Genomic DNA, 26,841 nt, shown 5'->3' with positions numbered 1-26,841 from the left:
CAGCCCTCAGCAGCTGAGCAAAGAGTGGAGTTTAAGGTTACTACAATGTGTAAGGTTGTGAACTTGATATATTAAATTATGCAAATATGTGCATATTTAGTGAAGAGAGTATTTAAAGAAATAGAATAGTGACGGGTGGTTACTAAATACACAGGCAAAAAGTTTTAGAGGGAGTTAAAGATATTTTATATTAAATGGTCGCTGTGGACTGTTTTAAATTTGTCCTCTAAATCAAATAACCTTTACACTTAATTAAAACCTTTTTAATGCTTTTTTTTTTTTTTTTTTCAGCAAACTCTCCAGGCTAATGATAAACTAGGACAAGATTGTTGCAATGGATAGGGGTGCCTAAATGGTTTTGTAGAACCTATTTTGGGTTGAGTAAAACCTGCTCAGGGCTGGTACCAGCCGAGTGAGTGCCTGTGCCCCACACTTCTCAGATATCTCTGCTTTGGGAGGACTTTATGAATTTGAGAACAGCAGCCTGGATACAGGCAGAGACTCCTCCTTAGTCCTGTTGTATACTTAAGGAAAGGCCTTCAGGAGACTTTGCTTAGATCTAGTCTACATGGTGTTTTATAGGTGTTTGTGATTTTCTTTAATGCTCTAGTGTAGATATGCTGGAGAAGTTTTAGCTTAAAATGCTGACCCTAACTTCTCTCAGTAAGGTGCCATATTTTACTTAATTTATGTTTTTTTAATTCCAGAAAATACTGAATAAGTGCCCATTGGGTATATGTGTATCTAATTTGACATTCTTTTTAGGTCTAGAAGAAAAAGCCTTGGAACATAAAAAATTCCTTAGCAATCTGAAAATATTTACTGTATTAAAGGCGGTGACATACAATTCATATTCATTTGAAGAAAGGCTGAGACTTGCCAGAAGTTCCTGGAAGTGAAAATAGCTGATTATGTTTCATGCCAAATCTTAAAGTTATTAAAACAAAATATACTGATGCTAGGTTCTGCTTTTTCTCTGTGCAGCATAAAAGCAATGCAAGGTGTCATAACACTTCAGTATATTTGGAAGCAAGACACAGTATCTTCTGGGAACTGCGGTATCAGAACTGGCCCTGTGCTTTGTTCAAAGGTAAGAAATGGTCAGGGGCAAAACGCACTTAAGCCTGGAAGTGTGTTACCATTTTACTGTGCTACTGCAGGCTGACTCTTATGCTGAAATTAAAGTAAAACAAACAAACAAACAAAAAAGTCTCCAAAGCTGGTAATTGGGTAGGGTGATGATAATGTGAGCTCATCCCTCCAGCTCAGGGAGGGAAGCCTGCTTAGTCAGAGCGCCAGCAGCGCGCAGCCAGTGAAGCTGCCAAGTGTGAGCCTTCCTGGAGCATAGTCATGCTGCAGCTTGAACGCCTGTCGCTCAGCTTAAGCTATGGATTATTATTTTATATATATATATTTTTTTTTTTTCCCCCCTGCTGTTTTCTATATAGAAATAAATTCTGAAAAGCTAATTTTGTGACATTTTCTATTACCGTCTAATACTGGATGCACCAAATGTGGTTTTTTCTCTTCTTTATGATCTCTTAGTTATGTTTTATTTATTTTTGGGTGCTGTTGGGAGAGCTGGGATGTTCAATAAGTGCGTTTTCTTCAAAGTACCTTAAATATCTTTCCTCCTCCATAATGTCATTTTCACTATGCTGGTTTTTTATGCTGCTGTAACTTCAGTTCTTCTTCAGTCACTGCAGTCTTCAAGATAACTTCCCTAAGAGGCATGTAATATTTTTTAGTACTCTCTTTATGGAACACACAAGTACATATTCCTTTCCCTCCATTATGTTATCTCTGAACTTACTGATTTTTTTTTTTTGTGAACTTTGCACCCTTATACTTCTGTTTCATCTCTTTCCTAGGCGCAGTTCTAAACTGGTCTGAGTTAGGCTTGGTAATGCTGGTGGCTTCTTATGTAGCAATGGAGAAAACAGAGCTGAAGTCCATACAACTGGAGGTTTTGAGAGCTGTGCTAATGCAATGCTTTCTCACCTACTAACCTGAGTCCTCTTTCTAAAGATCTTCTGGATACCTGTGTCTGTAGTACCTGCAAATCTCAGCCACCACTATTAAGAACAGCATCAGCTATTTGGTTGTGGGGGTTTTGGTTGTTGTTTTGGGGTTTTTTGGTTGTTGTTGGGGTAGGGGGGGATTGGTTGGTTGTTTGGGTATGTTTTTTTGTGTTTTTGTTGTTGTGTGTGTTTGTTTTTTTAAAGGGTTAAAACCAAGGACCCCTGAAGTTGTATGCCAGCATTTGGGCAGTTATATTCATATTCTTCCTCAAAGTGTAGAAAATCTATAGCAGAGCTTCTGAAAGTTGTCTGGCAAGTTTAAATTTGATGTAGTAGTAAAGTCTTCTGATATACAGAAAAACTTGGATTCTTTTTGTCAGAATTTTGTGACAGATCAATACAAAGCACGTAGAAGCATTGGTGGAAGGAAAACTGTTACAAGGTTGTCTAGTTTGGAGAGAAAAATAGCTTGTGATGATTTCAGAAAGTAAGATAGTGTCAGAAATCACTCTTAGTAGTATTACCCTCATGTATTGTGGTTTAGCTGTTAGCTCTGTTAGAATTTGTAGCAGTGGTGCAAAAAGCGAGGAGATAGTAACATTAATGCTCCTGAAAGACATTTAGCAACCTTTCCACCTCTATGCTTTGGCTACCAGGGATCCAGTTTCCTGCTGTAGGATGTTTTTTTCCTCTCCTAATGAAGTTTTGAAATAGGAAAAACTTACTTTATGAAATCCTCGTTTGTGTACTAGTTGCAGTTTAGAGAGAATTTTCCATCTCACGTGTCCATAATTTCTCCCGGAGTTATTTTTGTCCCGTTGAAAGAGGACTGGAAAACGAGCCGAGACGTTGTGCGTAGAGGAGAGAGGAACGCCCTGGCTCTGCGATACGGGGTGGCACAGGTCCACGGTTTGTAGCCAGGGCCAAGGGGAGGGAGCGTGGGGGGAACAGCGATGTAACAGCTCGAGGAAGTGAGTCACTTCGCTCTGAAACACTGGCCCATGGCTCCAGTAGCGCTGAAGCCAAGCTTGGCCTCCGAGGTGGAAGTTGCGTAAGTTTAAACTCTTTGTCTTTTCCTCCTCATCGTGTTCCCAACCCCACCCCAGTATTAAAATCTCCACCACAGCCATATCTGTCTAGAGCAAACTTCGGTTACAGGACTTCAGTGTGCTGCATGCTTTTGCTCCATTATTTTTCATTTTACAGAAGGAGATAAATGGATTGCAGGTTTCATTGGAGGAGATGTGTGTGTTAGTCTTGCCTTTTCCACTGAAGAGAAACTTGATTTTATAACAGGAGGGATGCAATAAGAATAGGCTTTTAAAATTTGGTAAAATCTTCCAGAGATATATTGGCAATGTGATTTGAAGTGCAACAGAGTAGATAGTGAAGAGATAGTAATAGACACTTGCACTTAATTACCTGAGTTTCAGAATTTAATAAAATTTAAAACTAAGACTTGTTAAAGGATTTTTAGGTGTCCTACTAGAAATACTGGTGTGTGTGTTAACACATTACATCTTAATCCTGCAAACCAGGCTTTTAAAGAGGAGGGTTGACCTGTCCTAGGCTGCATGTTCTGGAAGGGCTTTCTCCTCTTGTGTTTGTAGCTTTACCAGATATTTGCTGGTATCCAGGAGCAGCTGTAACAATCTGCCTGAACTCCTTTTCCATGAGTGTGACCTGAGCAGGAGCAGTCGCTTTCAGCTGCTAAAGAAAGTGTCCGAGAGGGCAACAGGTTGAGCAGACCCTGTCTTTGGTGGTTGGGTGCTCGGTGGGCAGTTTTTCATCAAAGGCAACTGTCATGACTGGGGAGGGAAGGTGGATGATGAGCTGAGCTGCAGCCGGGTCCTTTCCTTCAAAACACTGAATTGAGCATCTTGCTGTGTGTTTAGCTGCAGCCTTTGTGGACATGCGTGTGTTTTAAAAGTCTTGGGAAATGTGGCCTGACGTTATTTTTCTTTTGATGAGTCATGAGGGGTTTTTTGTGTTTTTGAGTTGAGATTAAAAACAGATTACTTTGGCTACAGGAAGACATAGAAGTAATTGGTGAAATGAGAGAGAGGAAGTTTAAGAGAAAGACTTTCAGGATAAGCTTGAGTGATTAGTCAGAAGTCTGTGTGCAATTGGGAGTTGCATCATGCAAATACAGTGTGCTATCTGTTGTGTAAAACTAAGTTGTTTTGGTTTACATTCTTCTAGTAGGTCAGATCTGTTATTTCCTACATGTATTATCCTGACCGTTGTTTCTGTGGGAAATGGGACAGACATACAGGTGGTTGCTTATCGTGTGAGACAGTTATGTCTGTTGATGATTCATTGCAATTGCTTCTCTGTTTCAGGACCTGTAACTGAGTGGACCCTACTGACCTCTGAACCACAAAGGATAAGAGTGAAAAGAAGTGGGAGAACCACACGAAGAAAAAGGAAGTGGATGCACTTTCATCTGGACTTCTTTCCTGCCCTTTATTACTAAAACTGAATGGAAAAGAGAGACTTCTGTGCCTTTCCTCCCCCAGCCTCAGGGATGGGTGGGTTGTAAATACGGTGTGTGCAGCTGGGGCAATAGACTGAACCATGAATCTTCAGGCTCAGCAAAAGTCTTCAAGCAAAAGGACTGGGAAACGGCTCGCCTATTTTAATGAGCAGGAAATCCCTGTGTCATCTAAAGAACCACAGCAGCAGCTTAAGGAAGGACAATACTATGGTCATGGAGCGACTGTACCGGTCTCCCAAACTGTGGAGATTTCTCACACAGGAGGACTGACAAGTGCCCCCAACAATGTTGCTTTGATGAATTCTGTTTACAGTCAAGATAGGGGAGAATCAATGATGATGCCCCAGACAGTAACAGCTGTCAAATGGCAGAATTCACTGATGGGAAACCGGTTGCCAGAGAGGGGTGACAGCCACTGGCAGTCTCCACCGTCGATGTGGAACCATGGTATGGTCTTTGGGGGCAACCCGAAAGGACCCCACTCCAATGCTGGTGGCCCAGGCTTCTATGGCCACCCAGAAGCCCTTAAGAGAAATCAAGAGAAAGGAGTATTCGTGTCACAGCTGGATTTGTATGGAGATGCTGTCCAGCAGATGATGTCCCAGAAGGCTCAGCTGGAACAGCAAGCCTTGGTGAGACAGCAAGCTCAAATGAATTCTTTTCATCAGATGCAGAAACAGCAGCAGCAGAATCAAAGTCTGCCGCTACAGCCTTTCCAACTTGCATTTGGTCACCAAGGCCAAAAGCAGGGTCTTCCTGAATTATTACACGTCTTTCAAGAAGCCCCAGCCTCTTCCAGTCCAGCATTTACTGCTCAACAGAAACAGCAAGCTCTTCCCCAGCTACAACTGTTTGAGAATTTCTACCCGCAGCAGCAGCAGCAGGCTGCCACACAAGCCTTCAGCCTGCAGCAAACGACTTCCATAGCACAGCCTCATGTGGCAGCTGCAGCACCTCAGCATCACATGATGGCACATCAGTTTCAGCAGCCAGAGAGGAACCAGGAACTATTCAAGGCTCTAACAGAGCAGAACCAACAGACTGTCCTACCTCAGACCCAGATTCCCTTTCCAAGGAGGTCACGGAGACTCTCCAAAGAAGGTGTCCTGCTGACATCTACAGGAGAAGTGGTGGCTTCCAAGCAGGCAGAAGAACAAGCCAGCAATTTATTTCTGCATCCCTGGCAAACACATCAGCAAGAGGTCCCATTACAGCAGCTGCCAGAATCGCTGGCCCACAGCAAAAGCAGCTTTTTGCACCCGAAGAGACTGGATATGGGGCAGAAGGATGTCCTGGTGAATAGTGAGCTGTGCCAGATGGAAACAGACAGACAACCCACAGCCCAGAATGGCAGAGAAGGGGAGAAACAGGTGGCAGCAGCTGAAGAAAATACTCAGAGCACTAATGATTTTCAGGGTGTCAGAGGTGGTGTAATCCAGAGTACACGACGGAGACGGCGTGTTTCTCAAGAAGCCAATTTGCTAACTTTGGCCCAAAAAGCTGTTGAGCTGGCTTCTCTTCAGAATGTAAAGGTAAGGTACACATCCTAACCGATATAGCATGTTTTAGACTACAAAATAGAGCTGAAGTGAAAGGAATTAATGTACATATGCAGGAAAACATGGTATCTTGATGCAGGAAGTGTTGTAGTACAGCAAGGGCAGCTCAGGAGTGGTGCCATGTAGGTTCAGTTACTGTAATTCATAGACGTAAGAGAGTAGAGATCCCCTAGTGCAGTAAAACCACATAAGGGCAGGTTTATTCCACTAATACTGAATGTGGTTTTATCCCAGGGCTTGAAAATATGGATGTTTTCAGCTTAGACCTCAAGCTGATCAGGAATTTGGAGAGACAAGTATAAACAGCTCATTTAGTGTCTTTTTACCGATTTCACATTCTCTTCCTTTTACATTAAAAGGCAGCTGCTTAACTGCCAGTTTTTCAGTTTTAGCAGTTGAAGTGTTTCTAAATTGTGCTTTCTAAAAATGACATAGTGCAATTTATATGTTTGATATTTCCCTAATATTGAAAGTCTAAGGAAGCCTCACTTATATTAGGAACTTAGAGCAGGCATAATGAAGGTCTGTCTGACGTGGTACCCCATTTCTGAGAATGGCCTGCAGGGGATGTTGGAGATTGGTAACCTGAGGACAAAGTCTACCTGTAGACCTTCTGTAGGTCTTGATGGGGAAGAAATTTAGTGTTGGCTGTTCTGGTAGTTTACTACTCTTACACTTTTGGTGTCCCATCAATCTAAACTCTACAGTATATATTCCATATGGCAAGGTGACAGGGTTCAAAATCAACTAGGCTAGGGAAGCTAAGTGGTGGAACTTGTGGAGTTCAGTGGGGGCTTTTTGAGGCCTCTTTTTGGAGGTTTTCTTCCAGTTTTGATTTGACTAATCTTGTATTGATTGCCTGTCATGAGAAGTAGAGGTACACTTTTCTTTGGAAACTTTGTTGCCAAAGGCAGTTGAAATATGGGTGTTAGACCATGAGCTACTTTTACCTGCGGTTTTGCCACTTGAGTTGCTGCCCAGTCAGACAACAAAGGGAAGCAAATTTTATTCCCTTTCTTGTTCTCCTCATAATTTTCTTCCTAGTCTGTCTGTGGCTATTTTTCCAATTTCTTCCTTAGATGGACGTGCTGTTGGTGTGAAAGAACTGAACTAATAAACAATGAGGCAAATATCCATAGCCTACTCCATCTCTTGCACTGAAGACAGCAGCCAGTGACTGTTGCTGCTCCCTTCAATCCTTTTTGCTCTGAGCAATCTTGAACAAGCAGATTTGATAGAAAACTATTAGTAGTTAGCAGCGTGAGCTATTTGCTCATAATCTCAGCCATTGTATGTTTATATTGCAGGAAGGCCTGCAATTCACATTGCAATCTGATCACCAACATAGTGGCAAGAAAAAACTAATAAAGCATCTAGGAATAGGCCCTGAGAGGCAAAGCCAGAAATTGACCATTTGAAGGCATGTCTACTTGCAGCTCAATTCATAATGTAATGACCAAACAGAGAAGTGTTTTGACAGATGCTCTTTTGTTCTTCGCAGTTGCACGAGCAGCTTATTTGTTTCCATGATGGCCCTAGCAGAACTCCTCTTTATGTTTAGATCTCTTCAGGCTTTCAGGATGAGGTTTTGAATAATGTTACAATTCTTACCTGAGTCTGATGGATTTTACATCTTTAAGGGGGTTGGATATCATGTTAGGGAGAAAAAGAAAACATGCTTGTTTATGGGAGGAGAGTAGTCTCCTCTTAACAGTGTCTTTCTGTTATAAATAACCTAGAAGCCTTCTCTAGCATAGGTTATGTGAAGAGAACGCATAAGAAGGCCATAAGATTAAATCATTGATGAAAGAGGATACACTCATCATTTGAACCAGTAGGTTCCAACGTAGGTGTGTATACCTTCTGCAAAAGTATTACTTTGGACAGCAGTATCATAACTGGGTTGGGTTGGAAGAGACCTTAAAGATCATCTGGTTCTAACTCCCCTGCCATGGGCAGGGACACCTTCCACTAGACCAGGTCACTCAAAGCTCCATCCAGCCTGGCCTTGGACACTGCCAGGGATGGGGCATCCACAGCTTCTCTGGGCAGCCTGTTCCAGTGCCTCACCACCCTCATGGTGAATAATTTCTTCCTTATATCTAATCTAAATCTGCCTTCTTTTAGTTTAAATCCATTACCCCTTGTCCTATCACTACATGCCCCTGTAAAAATCCCTCTCCAGCTGTCTTTTAGGCCCCATTTAGGTACTGGAAGGCTCCTGTAAGGTCTCTTTGGAGCCACCTCTTTTCCAGACTGAACAACCCCAACTCTCTCAGCCTGTCTCATAGGAGAGGGATCTGTCTACATGTAGTGTCACAACTGATGCTTTGTGCCAGAGCTGCCCATCGTGCTGTGCCTGCTTTTTTCAGGTGATGCAAATTTATTGCTGCTTACACGCTGCAGTAAATTTTCAACTTTTAGTTTTATGTTTTCATTTTGCATACAAATGTTATATGCAAAAAGGCAGTGTAATTAGTTTTCTTCAATAGTGCAAAAACCTTTTCTCAGATCTGAAATGGTCATCTTAAACGGTGTCTGGACTTAAGTGTTCCTTTATGGAAGGAAGACAGAGGTTTTAATTACCTGGCCTCTTTCCTGTGGCACAGGGCACCAGCTGCCACATACAAAAAGGAAAAAAAAGTACTTCTGGAATTGCAGTCCTGGACTCACCTCCTTCACGGGCAGACTTCAGTTTGACTGCTAAGAGAAGCTGCCATTACTGTTAGCAAGGTGATGAAGAATGATGGCAGAAAGTTCTGCGTGGACAGATGTTTGGAAAAGGCTGTTGTGGTTTCATGTTTGATCATAGAAGTGGCCTTGGAACAGTTCTTCTAGATACCGCAACTGGGTTTTGTCTGTGAACTCTAAATTTTTTAGAAAGCGCTTGAGGAATAGGATGAATGCCAAAATGGTTGGTAGGTTTCTGTGGGTGTCCTGGAGAACTCTAGATCACTGGTTCATCCCTCAATATTTATGCAAGAATCTAAATGGAAGTGCAACAAGTTGCGCTTGCTGGAGTTATCCAGCGGCTTTTCTGCCCCAAATTCTGCAACAGAGATGCTGAGCTAGCTGAAAATCCTGTAGTAGTTCTATAAATGAAGGTCCTGTCCCTTGTTCAGTGACTCCTTTCTGCTTGCCTCTGAGCATAATCAAATGGTTGAGAAACTATTTAGGGAGCTGAAACAAATGGCTTAATTCCAAAATCAGTCACGTCCCCTCTTTGTAAACCTTAGGTACGTGTGATCTTTCATGAGCAGAAAAGCTCTGATGTAGACCAGAGCATCTTTAAGGATGTCTTAACAACTTAGGTTAAGTTCCCAATGGTGCCTTCTCTCTATCTGTACTACTGTTCGGGTCTCCTTGTTCCTCTTTTCTCTCAAAGGGTCACCTCTCCTGTCATCAAGGAAGAGAGTCCTTTGCTGTTTACCTCCCTATCTTGAAAATAAAAGGAGCATAGTTAACTGATCATTCAGCCAAAGAAATGTGACATCTTTGTGTGACTAGCTGCAATAGCTCCTTGTAGTTAAGAAATTAGTTCCTGTCTCTTGACCTACAGTGACCTGTTTAGCACACAGGAAGTATCTGAGGTTTGTAGATTGGTCAAAATTGGCGCTTGTTCATATATTCATATTGCCATTACTTGTTTGATTGCTGCTGCTCTCTCAGGTACCCAGAAAGTATGCTAGAGTGCTTGCCTAGGAACAGCTACATCAGGACGAAAAAAAAGTAATCTGATTAAAACCAAGACTTTTCTTGGCAGGGGTCTAAAGAACGTGGTACGAATGCACCGCTCTAAACAATGGTGCAAAATGATTTACTGTGGACCTCACTGCCAGAAGCAGACCCCAGAGCTATCCCAGATGTTCAACTAGGCTTCTGTAATAAGGTGACAACAGCACAGATTTCCTTGATGAATGGAGGTGCACGTGTAGCAGTATGAAGCCATATCTGAGCTACTTCTTCAGATGTGGGCACAACTAGTGGAAGTAGGCATGTTTCCAGTGGATGACCTGTTCATATGTTTAAAAAGGCATCCTTGTTAGTCTCCCTTTCCTGAAGTAGTGGAGGGAGGCTACAAAAATTTACAAGTGTCCCTTGCTATCTATAGGTAGTGGTCCCTAGTGACATATCTGCCAGTGTGATAAATGCCCTCCAAATCCAAAGTTGGTAGTCTCGTGGGAAAGTGCAGGTGTATGTCACCACCATGGAGTCCAGGGAGGTCCTCAGAGCTCATTAGTTCCTCCTGCAGCACGATACGGGGCAGCTGATGCCAGTTGTGACTTTTCGGTTGTGTTTCATCATTGCATGGTGGGGGCAGATGTCTCCAGTCTCTGTGAAGAAGCAGTCAGACTTCTAAACTGCAGTGTCACTTATGGGCCAAAGCTTTTTGTGCATGATCAGCCTTACTCTAATAAAAGGTCTGGAAAGAGGCAGTCCTAAATCTTAGGCTTAGCGTTTCAGAGTGGACCTGTTTGCATTTAACAGCAACAAAAAATACCAGGACTCTCATTTGGATAGGGGCCAGAGCACTGAGTGCAGGCTCTGACTGATGCATCTTGTGACAATATGGTTGAACTTCCCTCAATATAAATATCGTATTAAAATGGGACTTCAGTCTAGTGTCCTCGCTATCACGATTGACTCTTCATGGGCCAGCTGGACTGTATTCTGTTGCTCATCAGTGAAACTGCCTTACTTGATCTGTGACCACAGGGAGATGACTGGGAGGTTGTCTGAATCCTTATGAGAGAACCTGCTTATGCTAGCTTTTTAATCAGGATTAGGTATTCTTAATGCCACACAACAGATTCTTTTTGAAGACTTAAGTAAATCTTTGCAAAATTTTGGAAGTTCAGGTTGGAGACCTCTTGTCATGCCTGAGAGATAATGTGCCTTGGTTTCCACCTACAAAACACAGCTGTTCAAGTAGATTCTCAGTAGATTGTGGCTGTGATGGAGGATGAGTTTGCATACCTAATCCTATGCAAAGGCTTTCCAAACAGAGCTCTGAGTGAGAAGTTCTGAAACAGCAAAAGGAGCATCTTCTACAGCTTCTAGATTGCACTTCATCAGAACTCGAGAAGACCTTTTACATCCCTGAAAAGAGGTGGAATGAACATGTGGATAGTCATTTGAAAGACTAGAAATCACTTATCTAACAGTACCTGGAGCCGTTTGGTGTTACAGTATCCATGTGTTTACTCAGTAACTCATCCTCTATTTTCATTTCCTTCGAGCTCAATTTTCTAGGGTTTCCATGAGTAAAAGAAAGCAGAGACGTGGAAGCTGTAATACCAATGCAAAAAGTACTGGCTTGCAGTTATGCAGTGTTGATTCTGCTGAGTAAAAGTCCTTCAGGCTCAAGCGGTTAGACAGCAAACCTCAAAGGCTCCAGTTATAATCAGGAAAGTTGCCTCTGTCATGTAAATCAGAAAAAAAATGCGGCAAAAAGCTTGCTCTGCTTTTTGTATGAGCGATTTAATTAAGGTTATTGTGGTTCAGTCTTTCCTGGAACAGAAGCCCAATATTTGAAGTTAATAACCTGCAGCTTATGATCATGATTAAAACTGGATAAACATTGTTGGAAGTTATGGCAGGGCACAAATTCATTTGGAGAATAATATGTCAAACCATAGGTAGTTACGTGATACTTAAGAATGATATATACAAATACTCTAGCAGTTGAGGCTTCAAGCAATCCTCAAGTAATGCTAAAAAATTGTGGTAATGCTTTTGTGAAGTATTCTTCTTCCTCCAGTAACACTTTTCCAAATCCACTTCAGTTTGCAAATTGCATTGAGAAACTTGATATGCACTGAAAGTGAGATACCTGTTTTATTATGCAAGTGCTACAGAACTTCTAAGGAATCGTTTTTGTTCTCAGGAACTGGATACTTCAGAAGAGAAGAGTGTGCTGATGGCTGCTCCAGGGCCTACAGCTGCAAAAAGTGTTGTGGAGTTTGCCAGTTCTTCACCAGCTCCGAAAAGAGCCCGGGAGGACAACAGCCTCGTGCCTCTTATCATTCCGGTGTCTGTGCCAGTGAGAAAAATTGACTTGCAGAGCCTTGGAAAGGAAAAGTCTGAGGATGGAAAGCTCCAGAGAGGCCAAACAAATGATCGAGCTTCTTGTGAACGCAAACCTTCTGTGATAGTCACTCGGAGGCGATCTAATCGTAGTACTAACATGGAAACCTCAAATCAGGTATGAATAACCTAAGAAAGCAAAGGTGAGCCAAATCTGGTAGATTTAATTATGTGGGTTTTTGTCCATAAGCTTTTCTATTAAAGTAGTTTGATCGCAAGGCTTAAACTTGGAATGGATGTATTCTGGGGACTGCGGATTTTTTTCATCATAATATTGCCATATATTTGGGAATCACTCGCTTTTTATGACTGGCTAATGCTAGCTAGTATGGCCAAGCAGTGCCCCAGTAGTGAACAGTGAATAAATCCAGATAGTCAATAACACTAGAATAAATAGTCTGTCTGAGTAAAGAGTGCTTTCTCCATACACACATACATAATAATAAATTGTGAGTAGTGCACATATCTTTGTATATGAATAAAATCCAGAATGAAGATTTATTCTCATGGAGTGGAAATCTCTTACTGAGGTCCTAAAGGTCAGTACTTTCATATTCCCCTTCAATCTGGTGCTGTTGAGTGGGTTTTTGGGTGGTTTTTTTTTTTGCCTCTTCTATTCTGAAGTACAATAGAATATTCAGATACCAGAAAAATTGCAGGGATCTAGGGAGGTTTTTCTGCATTTAAATGCTTGACCATCTCAGACAATATTGTTATGTTGTCTTCTGTTCTCACTATTTGGTGTCACTCTGTATCTGTACCAAGGTTCTGTTATACTCTTATGTCCTCTTTTGAAGCTACCATGAGGTCATTATCTTTCCAGCCAGAGGTTGGACCACACATGTGTAGATCTTGTAAAATATAAATTCATAAGCACTTGGAGCTTGTGTTGCTACCTAATAGTTCCTGTGTCTGTGCCATTCCCCATCTTCTTCCTTCCTCTTTCCCTTTGTGCTAATTGTTGAGACACCCTCCAACTGCCCTACCCAGATTCAGAGCTGCCATGAAAGAACGTTGTCATCTCCCTAAAGTTTTTCAAATGTCCTGAGGTTTTAAAATGAAATTAAGTATGTAATTTTTTTTTTCTAACAGCATGAAGATGCTGCTCCAAAGGATGAAGCAGAGGGCTTTGCCCGGAAACCAAAGCAGCGGCCAAGACCTGAGCCACTCTTCATACCACCAAAAGCTGGCACCTTTATTGCACCCCCTGTTTATTCTAACATTACTCCGTATCAGAGTCACTTACGGTCACCTGTCCGTCTGGCAGATCATCCTTCAGATAGGAACTTTGAGCTACCTCCTTACACTCCTCCACCAATTCTTAGTCCAGTGAGAGAAGGCTCTGGGCTATATTTTAATGCTATTCTCTCTTCAAGTGGTCTTTCAGTTCCACCTCCAATGACTCCCAAAAGTGCTCACAGAACTCTGCTTAGATCAAGTAAGTCCCACTTTAACCTTCCTTTCTTGGCTGATTTATGATTAGGAACTGTGGAGTAAGAGGAGGAAGATGGTGACTTGAGGAGGTGTGGTTATCTGGAACTTCTTAGTGGTGGCCCTTAGTGGTGGCCGGTGGATGTGGGATGAAGGAAATGCAATGTTGCTTCCATCTGGGCATGTGTTTAAGGTGCATTCACAAGTAATCTGCAACACCCCCTGCTGACGTTCTTGGGAATGGAAAAGTCAGTTCTTACTCCAGAATAAGCTTGTCATTATCTTGAGCTGAAGGGACAGTGAATAGTTATTACTGAGATGTAGATGGGGACCGGACGGTGAGTTATTGGTCATCTTAAACTCCTTTAGCATATGGGTAACTTTTCTGAGAGGTGGATAGCTCTGATAGATTTACAAGCTCTGTAAAGAATATATCTTGAATGTAAAGATATGTTATCTGAGCAGTTCTTTCTTTTCCTTGCAGATAGTTCAGAAGTCACCCCTCCTGTTCTTACGGTGGTGGGGGAAGCCACCCCAGTCAGTATTGAACCGTAAGTACCCAGTAGATTCTTAGCCTGGTAGTGAATGTGCTGCTTTTCTTCCTCCTAAACCTTCAAGCCGCTCCCTGTAGAGTTGATGTATCTCTTAGAAACATTGAAGCTATTCCTATTAGTGACTCAAAATGTAAATAGTCTTTATTAAAAATTAATCCATAAGATAAATAATGTTTGTTTGGAAAACACACCTGTGATCCTGGTGATGTGAACTGGTTTCTGTGACTGCTTTGTCTCTAGGCTGAAATCCTGTTGGTTAGCTGAAGGTGAATCTGTCCTGTTTGGTTGTATACAAACACTTATTTGTACACTCCATGTGTGGTTTAGAGTAGGGAAACAATGCTCCTTTAGGGGAAGGCCAAAATGTAGTATGGAAAAATGTAGTTAGCTCTCACATGGACTGGTCAGACACATGTTATCCATAGGGTGTGTCTTAGCGGCTGCACAGCTGTGACCCCGACTTTGCTCCCTCCTGGGCTTGCTCGGTCTGAAAGCGCTGTGGCCAGTTGCATGCACTGTGTGTGGCCTGAGCTAATAAACCTCATTAGTCCTTTTAGCTAGTGGTGTGTTGGCAAAGCTCAGATGTGTGTGGACCCAGCAGCACAAGAGAATACAGTTTGGAGATACTGAAGCTAGAGTTAGGAGCTTAGGCTTGGGGCCAGTCCTCCTAAACCTGAGTGGAGCAGCAAAAATGGCAAGAGTAGCGAATGTTTCTCACAGCCCTTGCAAACCCTCCGGGAGTGTTATCAGCTTGAGTTCAGTGCTGTAGAACTACAGCAAGATAGTTCAAATTCATTATTATCCCTAGGTTAATGAACTCTTACAAAATCTAAACACAGGGATGCATGGCATGGAAACAGCCCTGTGGCATAAAACCACCCACATGTCTCTGTGCAGTCAGGAATCTTTGCTCTAACTCTGCAGCACAGCCTGTAACATTTGAGATGTTTAACTCGAACTCTTCCCAAATAAATACCAGGCTGCTTTACTTTTTCTTCTAAAATGACTTATATTTTAAAAATTAGCTGGAGCATTTGCTGTCAGGTTTTTTTTTTTCTATTCTGCTTTCCTGTTTGAAGCTGAGTTTTCTGCACTTTTGCCAACAGGCTGTCTGAGCAAATGTTGCAATCGTGAATAAACCCAGGTTGTTCTTGTCATCTTTGCAAATCCCATGGAGGATGAGTCCATTAATGGAAATAATCACATTTGTTGTTTTTTAAACCTGTTTTGAAAATTACATAATTCATCTTTTTGTTGTTGGTTCGTTGCACACCAGTCCAGGGGAAGCTCTTCTTGAACAGATATTTTTTTTAATATCCCCTCAAGTCTTGATCTTTGACTTCTTTATGGTGCAATTGTCTTTGGGTCTTATGTCTGCAGTTTAAATTCCTGAAGTTAATGACGTAAAGTTTGCTGTAATTTTAGTTGTATGTGAGAATGTTCAATTTTTTTGCTGAAAATTTCAAACCATAATAACTTAGTAATGCAAGTGTATGTCCTGTTGCTAAAAAGGAATTATGTGCAAAGAGTTGTCTTGCTGTCATCTTAAGTCTACGCAGGTAGACAGGTTCAACTTTTAACCGAGATAAATTAACAAACCGGTATCATTTTGTGTTGTCAAAGTAATTAGTTTGCTGCTCTGGAGCTTGTTTGTGCAGCAGTGTTGTGGTCAGTTATGCAGATGTATCTTCTATAAAGGAAATACAGCAAGCAGTACTTTTTAAAGAAAAACTGTTTAATTTGATTTGTAGTTTTCACTCTGTGAGAAGTTGACTATAATTTGTGATTACCCAGTATTATGTTTTTAATTGCTTGTGCTTTTCCAGACCTCCTGCTAATGCTTCTCAAAAGGTCATTTCGTTGCAGAGATTTGAAATGGGAAATGTGATAATTAAGCTTAATTCTTCTGTTTGTGAAATACTACAATAGGCAGCTGGTGTCACAGATCTTTGTGTATTACCAGTTTTGCAGTTCAGTTGCTTCGAAGTCTTAAAGCCACCCTTCTGCTAGCTGGCATCAGCTGTGAATTGCCTTCTGGCTTCAGAGCCTCAATTCCCAGGAACACCATCAGGGCTTACATGCAAGTACTTCTGTACTGAAATCTCAGTTTCATCAGTGAAGGAATCGTGGAATAACATAGCTTGAATGGATGTCTGGAGGTGTCTGGTCTAAGCCCTTGCTAGGAGCACGTCAAATTAGATCAGATTACTCAGGTCAACTCTTACAATGGAAATCTGGTTTTATTTAGATATGGCAGGTGCAGGGTCTAACTCTTAGGCTTTTCTAGCCTAAGGATGCCATATCCAAAGTTCAGTTTCAAGATTAAAAGTTACTTCTGATAGCCCTTCAATCCCACATTCTTTCCCTCCAGCTTTTCCTATTTCACTTCTCCCTCTCCCAGGTGAGTTCAGAGGAGTCTGTGTCTTGGGACACAAAATCTCCCAAATGTTGCAGTGCAGTAACAGCCTATTTGCAGTAGACAGCAAAGTGTCAGTTTCTGTCAGTCATCCCTCCTAGGGTGGATGAGAATCCATTATTCTTTCCTCCACTGTGAAGCTGCATGTGGTGACAATAATCATGACTGATCACAGTGAGCAGAAGACTCCATATAAACATGGTTCTTCAGTCCATTGCAGTGTGCAAAAGGAGGACTTGCATGGTGTTTATTTTGCTTTGGTTTTTAGCAAGGTCTCCTCAATCTTGCATGAAATCTCTCTTTATTTTTGGTCTGGGTTGTGCTGTTTCTGTACAAGATTATAAAGACATGAAGGAAAAATGGAAAACCACATAGTGTTATAGCTGAAATAGCTTTTGTACCTGTAAAACACTCAAAACCAAACTTTGAGATTTTCTTGAGTTCTTCATTTTCCATGCAGGTCCTGCTTTTAGAATGGGTTTGAAAATTAATTTAGAGAAGCAGTTTTCAACTGCATTAGTTCTCCGCTGCCCACGGCCATCATGTGAGGTGTGTAATGTCCCTATCACTTTACCTTTGACAGGTATTGGAGGTAGTGTATGGTAGATAGTATATGACAGCCTGTCTAAAACTTTCCTGCCACATTTGTCATGCTGGATGTCATCCTGTTGTCACCTGCTGGAAGGAAGATAGCATCAGGCTGTGCATCTAGCAGATTCTGCTTGTCCAAGTAGGAATCCCACCCCATGAGTGTTGTGCTGCTGCTGAATGGGTGGATGAAGTCAAAACAAGCGTGTAGCGTAGTTATCTTCTGCATCTCTTCGTTTATACACAAGTGAATTGTAAACCATTCCTCTTGAGTGTAAGGAAGCAGACCTGGATCTGCTGTAGATGAAAAAGAAACAGTTTGTAAAATCTCTTTATGTATGCTTGAAGTCAGCCATTTGTTTTGAATGCAGGTTTTTCCAGCTCATGACGTCTCATGATGCAGATGCTTACTGGCAACAGCAAAGTGAAAAATGGAAATGAAGCAGAAAAGGGAATGAAGGTGTTTCCTCATTCTTTTTCCATAACAGAAAATGATACCCTCTTGCTTCCCTTTGTTACCACAGTGTCCTAGGACTTCAAAACATCCTATTGGAACATTTGCTAGCATCTCTCTGGGTTTTTGTCTGGGTTATATGTGCTGCTTCAAGGCATCCCTGTACCTTTTCCATACACTTGCTTTCCTAGTAGGCATGCGTGTGTCATTTCAAGATAGCAAAGGACCATAGAAGTCTGGAGGATGGCACTTCTCTGATGTTTTTGTTACCATTCCTTATTGTTCTTGATCATGCTTTTTACTCTGGCAATTGTCTTTCCGCTCATGCTGGAGGGGAACCAAGCCAAGACTTGAGAATCATAGCAAACCCTACCCTGGGCAGGGAGTTCTACCTTTTTTCTTATGAAGCAACTCCAGAGTTTAACCATCTTGTGGGCACTCACTGATGTACTCTCTCTCAAAAACAAAAAAGAGCTTATTTCTCCATCCTTTACTGTTTTAGGAGCTATTAGTATGGTGCAAGTTGAATGACATCTGAAAGAGGAACAGTTTTGCATTAAGCATAGCTGTCTTATCTCAGAATAGGAGATATTCGTTATACTGTAAGTGGTCTGAACAGCAGCCGTTCTCAAATATCTTGGTTTTATGAAGGGACTTTTTGCTCGCTTAGTTTGGACATTTCTTTTGGTCTCCGGACTTTTGGACTCTGGACATTTCTTTTGGACTCTGAATTGCATACATAGTTGCTGTCGTACTCAAGGTTGTTCGTGACTTACCCAATATATTTTACACTGACTTTGTGTAGTGACTGCTGTCTCTCTGCATATATTGCCACCAAGTAAGAGATGTAGAGCAATGACAAAGGACATCCAGACTTCACTGCTTACTGTGTTATTGGTGTAGAATGCAAAATCTGTAAGGTATGGAATTGTTGTTAAAACAATGGGATGGTACAGAATGAGCAATACAGCTTCTATAGGTTTATATTTTTTGTTTCAGTTGTTAGAAATAGTTTCTGGAAGATACTAGCTTGTGTCAAGATCATAAAATATCAAACTTTGAGACTGATCCTGCTTTGAATGGAGAGTTGGACCAGACAGGTTGAAAAGGATTTCTGGAGACTAAAAGATGCCATGATTCTGTAGTCATGGCTGGCAAAATGTTAATCCTAAAAAAACACCTGTTTTGTGTGAGAGGAGCAGGCTTGCCACAAGAGAAATCCATATGACAGTTTCCCAAGAAGTGATGACTGTTGAAAGCTAATAACAGTTCTTAAGCAGTTATTAGGAGATCCTAATTTAAATATAATTCCAATGACTGTTGATAAGACAATGGAAGCTGATAATGGACATAAAACCTCTGACCTTTTGAGTCATACTTGCCAACATCACCTACAACACCTGAAAGCTGTTCATGTTATATGTGAGAGTCTGCTGCATTTCAGTTTCTTCATAATTAGTGCTGCCAGCAGGGATGGAGACTTTCTGGGTATTGCAAATGGGGCCTGAGTGTTACTTGTTACCTTTTCTGCAGGCGAATAAATGTAGGAACTCGCTTTCAAGCAGAAATCCCATCACTCCAGGACAGATCTCTGGCAGCAGTTGATGAACATAAAGCAGAGCTGGTGTGGCAGCCATGGGATGACCTGGAAACCAACAAAGTCACCCAGGACAATGGTAAGACTGTGGAAGGCTGGTAAATGGGACTGAATTGTCACAGTTGTAGTGGAGGTAACAACATACCTACTGCAGGCATAATGTAAAATGTCTCAGAGCTGCCAATCAAGTGTTGTGTTTGAGTGGCCTTGAAAACAGCCTTAGAAGTAAAACTTGTTATTGGGTTGTATGTGGCGGGGGGGAGGTTGATAGGATTGGGTTTTTCCAATTGAGATAAAATGGGAGCAGGCAAAGAGCAGCCTTTTGCTCAGTGAAGCTGCCTTCTCTTTGCTAACACTTGAATGTCACATGTGCTCAAATTCTGTATTTCCAAGGGCTGTTCTAGACATAATAATGTCTTGGAAAAATCAGGTGGTAGGTGGAAGCAGGAGTTGTGGCAGCCAGTAACAGGCTTGGGGAGCCGTCTGCTGCTCGTGCACATGGGCTGAGACACATAGAAATCCTGACGGGAAGAGGAAGTGGGCAGCCCTGGAAGAAATCTTTCTGATGAAAGAGAAAAAAGGGATATTGTGAGATGGAAATTCACAATATAGTAAGGGGGGAAATTCAGGAAATCTCTGAGCTGAAGGGAGGTGGGAAGACAATGTAGGAGGGAGAAGAGGAGAAAAATAGTCCTGCAGGTAGACCAATGTTGTGTGACTTTGCAGTCTAATGAGTTCTTGAGTCCAAATTTGACCCAGATAAATTTGCAAGGACGTTCAGCTTCTCTGAGAGCTTTACTTTCTGTTATGTCGAGCTCTGCTTCAAAAGAGATAATTAATGATGTGAATTCTGTGGGGAAACTCCATTTTAATCATCTTATCTGAATTTGTTTGGTATCTCCGTGAAAATAGTGGAAAACCTGCTAGCTGCTGCCTGTTCAAGCATTTTTCCTGGGGGTGGAACCAACCAGGAGCTGGCGCTGCATTTCTTACACGAAGCCAAGGGAAGCATTCTGGTGAGTCTCTCCAGCTTTTCACCTTGATGTGGTCAAAGATGTTAATGAAGGCCAGGTAACTTGTCATTCCTGAGAGGAGAGCCTTGCAAACTCCTTCCCGTGCATCTGACTCCCACTGTTCAGTGTCCCTCGGAGATATTGCTGTCCCTGTAGTGGGCACTCCGTGACGTACAGTGCCATGTCCACATACTCTCTTGCATATTTACAACTTTGACAAGTTGCTTTTTAACAAACAAACTGACGGTCTACCAGGGTGAGTGAGCTGAGACTGCTAAATGAATCTTAAATGTTGTCTTGCTGGGAAGATAACCACATCGGAAGGAAAAATAAGGGGCTGGGGCTGAAGCTGAGACTTAAAAGTGCAGAGTCCTGCTCCTCTTGCTTTTGGCAGATCCATTTAACTTCTCTGCGCATGTCTACAGAACAGCTGTGCTGCTAGTTTTGTATCAGTGTTGTAAGGCGTGATAACACTTTCATAAATGCCATTTGATACCCCTGGCAGGTAATATCAAAAAGCAGAGTGTAGCATATGGGACAGGGTTATTGTCCTTTTATCGTTCTGTGATTGATTTAACCTGGAGTAAATCAGCCCTGTGGTCAGGAGTATCTGACACTTTTGCTTGGCTGCTTGTTCCCTTTTTCCCCTGTAGCGCGCCAGCACTGACACTTGTGAGACTGTATTGACCTGCACTGGAAAAGGAAATAAATCAGAAGTACATTTTTGTGTGTGTTAGGTTTCTGCTAGGTAGGTCCCCAGAACCCTGTGAATGCTGTTGCCGGCGCTGGGGAGGAGCAGGGCTGCCCCGGCAGCTGGAGTTTGCCATTCAGGTGCTTTAAACTGCTGATGGAAGCTTGACTCCTTCCTCTCCCGCCTGCTAACTTTGAAAGCACTTCCAGTTTATATGCAAAGTAAAAAGCTGCTTGAGAGGATTTGTTTTTTGTGTGCGGAATCTTTCAGTCACTGCTTTGTTTGATTTTGAAATATTGCTTAGTTAAGTGAGATGAGATCACAATGACTTGGATGTTTAAGACAGACATCATTTAGGGCGGCGTGTTTGGATGTGAGTGTGTAACTTAGGTCTTCAGTAAATGACTGAACTGCTGCGTGGTCTCTCTATGGGATTAACTGTCCCCCAGTACTGTGGTGGTTGCATTGGAAAGCGTAAATTTGCAGAGATGTGAAGAGATGCTGAGAACTTACCGCTTGCCTGTGGTACCCCAGATTCAGTGGATAAGCAAGAATGTGGTTTTGAAGTTGTCTCAAATGTTAAACTGTGCTATAGTATTCTCAGTTTTCCAGAAAAGAGAGAATTGACAGTTTCCTGATCTCTGTTTTAAATACCCCAAATATTAAATTAATTCTTTTATTTGCGTTTATTTTAGGGAGCTTTGACCCAACTGCTGTTGAAGAGGCCCGTACGATTGCCTACCCACCCTTTGGCAGATTATCACTACACAGGTTTGTTAGACCAAAATAACTCTGTGCTGCCTGTCTATCATAAAGGAATTCTTTTATCCTTCTCTGTTCTTTTGGGGAACTCCGTAACATTACAATAAGATTAAAAGACCACTCTTCTGTCTGGTAAATCAAGTGATGGCCTGCCAGGAATTTTGCCTGTGCAAATTATGGCACTTAGAAGAAACGCTGCATCTCATGGAACATGTGCATGTATTTGCACATGTGTATGTTCTGGTTTCTTTTATGGGAAAGGGGAATGCGATCCCTTACACTAAACACAGAGAATGCAGAAAGATAGCTGGTATGTGCAAGAAGGGCTGTGGTGACCTCAGAACCACAGCTTCTCTGGCATGAATTTCCAGGGTGGAGTTGAGAGGGGTTTATGGGAAGAGGCTTCAAGCTTGCTGAAGAAAGGTCAGCCAACTATTGATGGCTGTCAGTGTTTCTGCAAAATTTAAATGCTGTAATCTGCCTTTGTAGTCTTGTACCTAATTAGAAAATAGTCATCTATATGACACTAACCTCAGTGATCTAGAGTGACCGTAGCCACCTGATGTAATGTGGTAAAGAGACATCTAATAGCTGGAACCACAAAGCATTGAAATGATTCCTACTATAATGCTTGGGAAGTGTTACTTGGTTAATGTCTGTAAGGCAAGAGGAGATTCCAAAATGTGTGCTTTATTGGAGGCAAGGGTGCTAGGATGGCAGGAATATTTGAGATGTAATAAATCTTCAAGTACAGTGGATTGCTGCTGAAAGAGAAGATCCTGTTGTCCTGCCCCACCATTTCCCTTGTATAAAATCTAACGACTGGGCCACCACAGGTGTCTGTTCACCTTGCTGTTTTGTTGGCAAACATCTTTGTTCTTCTAATTGTCTGTATTTTGCAAGCCGAACTGAGTTAACCTGTGGTACTGTAACAGGTCTGACACAAAAGAAGTGATGGGAAGGGGCTGAAGTGGAGCAGTAGGGGAGGGTGTAGCAGCAGTCTGCAGTGATGCTGGATTTGGTGTGATGTGGGGCTGCATCCTGGCATGTGTGTATTGGTTGTATTTAAGGCTAACATGAAGAAAAAGTAGGTAGAAGAGTAAACATTTGAAATTGCAAAGACTTCAGTTACAACTTCTTTTATCTACAGGATCAGACAAGTGGAAAGTTGCTGAAAAAAAACTTTTCAACAAAGGCATTGCCATCTACAAGAAAGACTTTTTCTTGGTCCAAAAGCTTGTAAGTTACTTTTGTATATTTTTTTTTAATGACAGCAGTGATGCATTCTTACACGTTTGTTGAGCATTTAATACAGGGAGTTTAATCTTGACCTTTCTGAAACCTCAGTATTAAGCATTAAGTCCTGCACTGAAAAGATTTCAGAGGAATTTTATCATCCAGCACAGCATAAAATCTCACTATATAGCTAGAACAATAGTGTTTGTTTTGCTGTTGTTGTTCACTTAACTCTTGCACTGGTGCATTACTTCCATTAGCCCACACTGCAGATATCACTTCTGCAGGGCGTATTTATAGAGTGCTGGTAAAGTTCCAGTACGGCTTAAATGACTTGCTTATAAAACAAAATAGAAACGCATCCTTGCTACTGGTGTAAAGGACCAAAGAAGGATATGTGAATGATGCATCTTTTAGGATCTCTCTTTACAATTTTCTGTGACAATGGTAGTAAATATGATAATTTCCATCTATTTTCATGAGGTGTGATGCTTCAGTGGGGGGGAAATCACTGAAGGGGAGGGTGCAAACCCAGGAGCTGCATACACATTTTCTGAATAAATTCCCAAAAGGCATTTAAGTTGCAAAAGCCCAGAAGCTAAGAACACGTTCCAAAACTTCCAAAAAATCACCGATTGAGAATATGTAGATGGTCACGGGTCTGTACTGAAAATTGTCTGCCACCATATGAGTACGAAATATGTGTGGCCAAAATGGGAGAGGGCTGCAAACCTTCTTTTCCATTTTTGGATCGGTATTCTGGTCTGGTCTTCTCTGAAGTGCTGCTGGAAAATAAAGCTCCCCCATAAAACTGAAAGGCTGCTCTCAACTCTGACAGCTCAGTTGGAGTGTTCCAGAGGCTAAGAGGTGCATTAAGCTTACAAAGTGCCAGGTTCTGTCACCTTTACATTGACCAGCTTTTCTTTGGAAAGTTTTTCCTGTAGTTCTCCATGAATAACAGTGGCAATAGGGGACGGGCTGCGGGACAGGCCATACAGGCATATCTGACACAGAAGAGGTGGCTTTAACAGTAGTTGTGGTGGAATGGAGACTACTGGGGAAATAAAAGTATGACATGTATTTATTGCACCGTTGGTCATTATTTACAAGCCTTCGTAAAATCAGGTAATCCATTGGACTTTTATGTTTTTTTAAACACCAGATAAAAACCAAAACAGTGGCTCAATGTGTGGAATTCTACTACACATACAAGAAACAAGTGAAAATTGGTCGGAATGGGACCTTAATCTTTGGGGACATTGATGTTGCTAATGAGAAGTCTATGAAAGATGAAGCTGAAGTTGACATCAAGGTAACTTCCTAAATTTCTCTTACCCCTTTTGGGCTGTGGTGTGAAGTCTGATTTTTGTCTGTTGTCTCATTTGCTGGTAAAATCAAAAGTAGAAACAATCTGGTCAGTGTGGAAGAGTCCAGACTCACAAATTTGTGTCCTGTGTCACATAATGACAATTTACTTACAGACATCAAAATTAACAGTTCCTTTGTCTTCTGGTGAAGAGTTCCCATAGGTTTGCACGTGTTCTTCCTCCCAGAAGGGATATTTACAGTGAAGAACAGGGGCATGTGGAGGAGGAGGAGGAAGAGGAAGAAGAAGAGGAAGCAGAGGAAGGGTTGGATAACAGAAAGAAGAGCACAGTTCCTCTCAAAGATGAACAGACACTACAAGATGGTTTAATAGTAAGTGCTGCATTGCACATGTTGTGCTTTCTATGCTGCTTTCACTCTGCAACTAGTTTAGAAAATACCAGGTGGACAGTTCCAGACGTAAAGAGTTTCCACCTCTAACTTCTGCCAGAGCAAGAGACTGGGCTGAGGTAGCTTATAGTATTACTGGCAACCAGGCTGTGTGCTGTGGTGGGAGAACTGGGGTGAGCAAGGGGAATAAACCCCAGTATAACTCTTGGTGGTTGGTGTGCACATAGGACCATGATGAGAAACGTCCTAAAAATACCCTGAAGGCTTTCTCCTTAAATAAAACCCTGATCCAGAAGAAACGAAGCACAGGAGCTCAGCCATTGTTTTCCTTCTGGTGGTGGGTTCAGGTTTCAGTTTGCATTAACCACTCCCCTCTCTCCAAAGGCCCACGATGCCAACATGAGGAGTCAAGAGGCAACTGTCATGGGCAGAATTGGGAGGAAGCCAAGAGAGGCACCAGTGAAGCCTCGAAAGCCTGTTACTGCTCCGGTGCACAGGAGGAGGCGGAAACAGAAGATAAAATCAGATGCTACCAGTAAAACTCCGAACACAGAAAACACATTTCCATGTAAAAAATGTGGCAGGTAGGTAAGAGCAACTCTGCTGCCAGCAACAGTCAAAGAATTGCAGTGGAACATCTCCTGTGGAAGTGTTCTCCTCACATTCTCCAATGAGCTTTCTTCTGTCTATTTAGGCCAGAGAGACTGGCAATAATTTTAATGAATTATTACTCCACTGATATTTGCAGATTAAGGGTTTTTACATATATTGATATTAAGGTAGTGCTACTTGGATAATTACCTGCTGCTGTTTTTCCTCAAATGGAATGACACACCACCTGCATTGCAGCCGTGTGCAGTATTTCTTATGAAGCTGCACTTCCAAACAGCTGCTATATTGCCCATCTGCAATGTTTTTGTAACAAGTAATTTATATATATTTGCTAGATCACATATTAAGAAGATGGTACTTACGAACAGTGGTATAGAAGTGCAAGGCACTACCATTGTTATAGCAGCAGATATTAGGCCAGTGGGTACACAGTTTATCTGATTAAACTTGCACCCATCTTCTGTGTCTGTAAAATATATTTGTCTTTCCTCACATGGTTCTAGCAGTTTTTTGTTGCCAACAGATTGATAAATGTCAAGAAAATTCAGTTCCCTACATAAATTCCTTACTCTTAAACCAACACTCTCTTAATACCAGTGGTTATCCCTTTATTTTAAAAAGGCACCAAGCCCAGGGGGTGGCAAGAAAATGCAATCTCCAGCTAGTTACATCTCTGTGGTGTTGAGAGGTTCCTGCTGTGGCTGGGGCTCAGCTGGTCCTGCCAAGGTCCCCTGGCTCCGTGCCCTCGGGAGCACGTGGCGCTGGGAAGGGCAGTGCTGGGAGAAGTCGGGCTGGGATTTGTTCCTGGCCGCTGACAAAGGAGAAGCAGGCAAAGATTCTCAGTGGTGTCTAAACTTGCCTTGTGGCATCTGGTGCCAAACCCAGATAGCTAACGGCGAAAGCTGCAGGAATAGATCAGAGAAGCGCAAAGTTAGGAGGAAATAGCTCACGTGTTTCTGGCTGTGTGTACAGGGCTCAGGAGTGGCACTCGGCCATTGTTCACCTCCATCTTTATTGTATTTTTGCAGCATAGTGGGAATGCCTAAAAACCAGCGCCCTGTTGTGTTAAGCAGAAGCTGTGTATTTCAGATACCGGCGCTGCCCCTCAGAATTTAAAAGATTTAAGAGCTGAATGAGAGATTAGAGGAAAAGGCTGTATTAAGAAATAAAGCAAATGGTTTGAGGGTGCTTGGGATCTCCTGCTGGCACTTCACCTGGTGCTGGCAGGCGCCGAGTCAGAAGCGGTGTTTGCTATAGGCGCTCTCCTGCAATGCCAACGTGAGTTCCTATGCCAAAGCTCACATGCTTGAGGCTGGAGCAGCAGAAGCTCTTATGGAGAATTAATGAAGGAGGCTGTAGGAGACACCAATGCTAACACACACGTGTGCTTCCTCAGGGTGTTCTACAAGGTGAAGAGCCGCAGCGCTCACATGAAGAGCCACGCGGAGCAGGAAAAGAAGGCGGCCGCGCTGAAGCAGCAGGAGCGGGAGGCAGCAGAGGCAGCAGCAGCCGCGCAGAGCCGGGCCCAGCAGGACGAGAGCAGCGAGAGCGGGAGCAGCAGCAGCGGGAGCAGCAGCACGAGCTCAGATGAAGATGGAGAAATATAG

At 42.3% G+C, this 26,841-nt stretch overlaps 1 protein-coding gene across 1 annotated transcript; it reads left to right on the top strand.

The window, feature by feature from the left end:
* Nucleotides 1-4,598: 4,598 nt before the first annotated feature.
* MIDEAS (mitotic deacetylase associated SANT domain protein) lies at nt 4,599-26,841 on the top strand (the record flags this gene model as incomplete). Its single annotated transcript, XM_080345677.1, has 12 exons — nt 4,599-6,050; nt 11,965-12,282; nt 13,257-13,602; nt 14,080-14,146; nt 19,141-19,283; nt 20,117-20,220; nt 21,604-21,679; nt 22,821-22,909; nt 24,069-24,218; nt 24,425-24,604; nt 25,007-25,206; nt 26,631-26,841. 12 exons carry the CDS (start codon nt 4,599-4,601, stop codon nt 26,839-26,841), a joined length of 3,336 nt encoding a protein of 1,111 aa, XP_080201803.1.

The sequence above is a fragment of the Nesoenas mayeri genome, assembly GCF_963082525.1.
Source record: "Nesoenas mayeri genome assembly, chromosome: 5".
Lineage (NCBI taxonomy): Eukaryota > Metazoa > Chordata > Aves > Columbiformes > Columbidae > Nesoenas > Nesoenas mayeri.
Note: the sequence above shows the minus strand (reverse complement) of the source record. Positions and strands in the feature narration are given on the sequence as shown.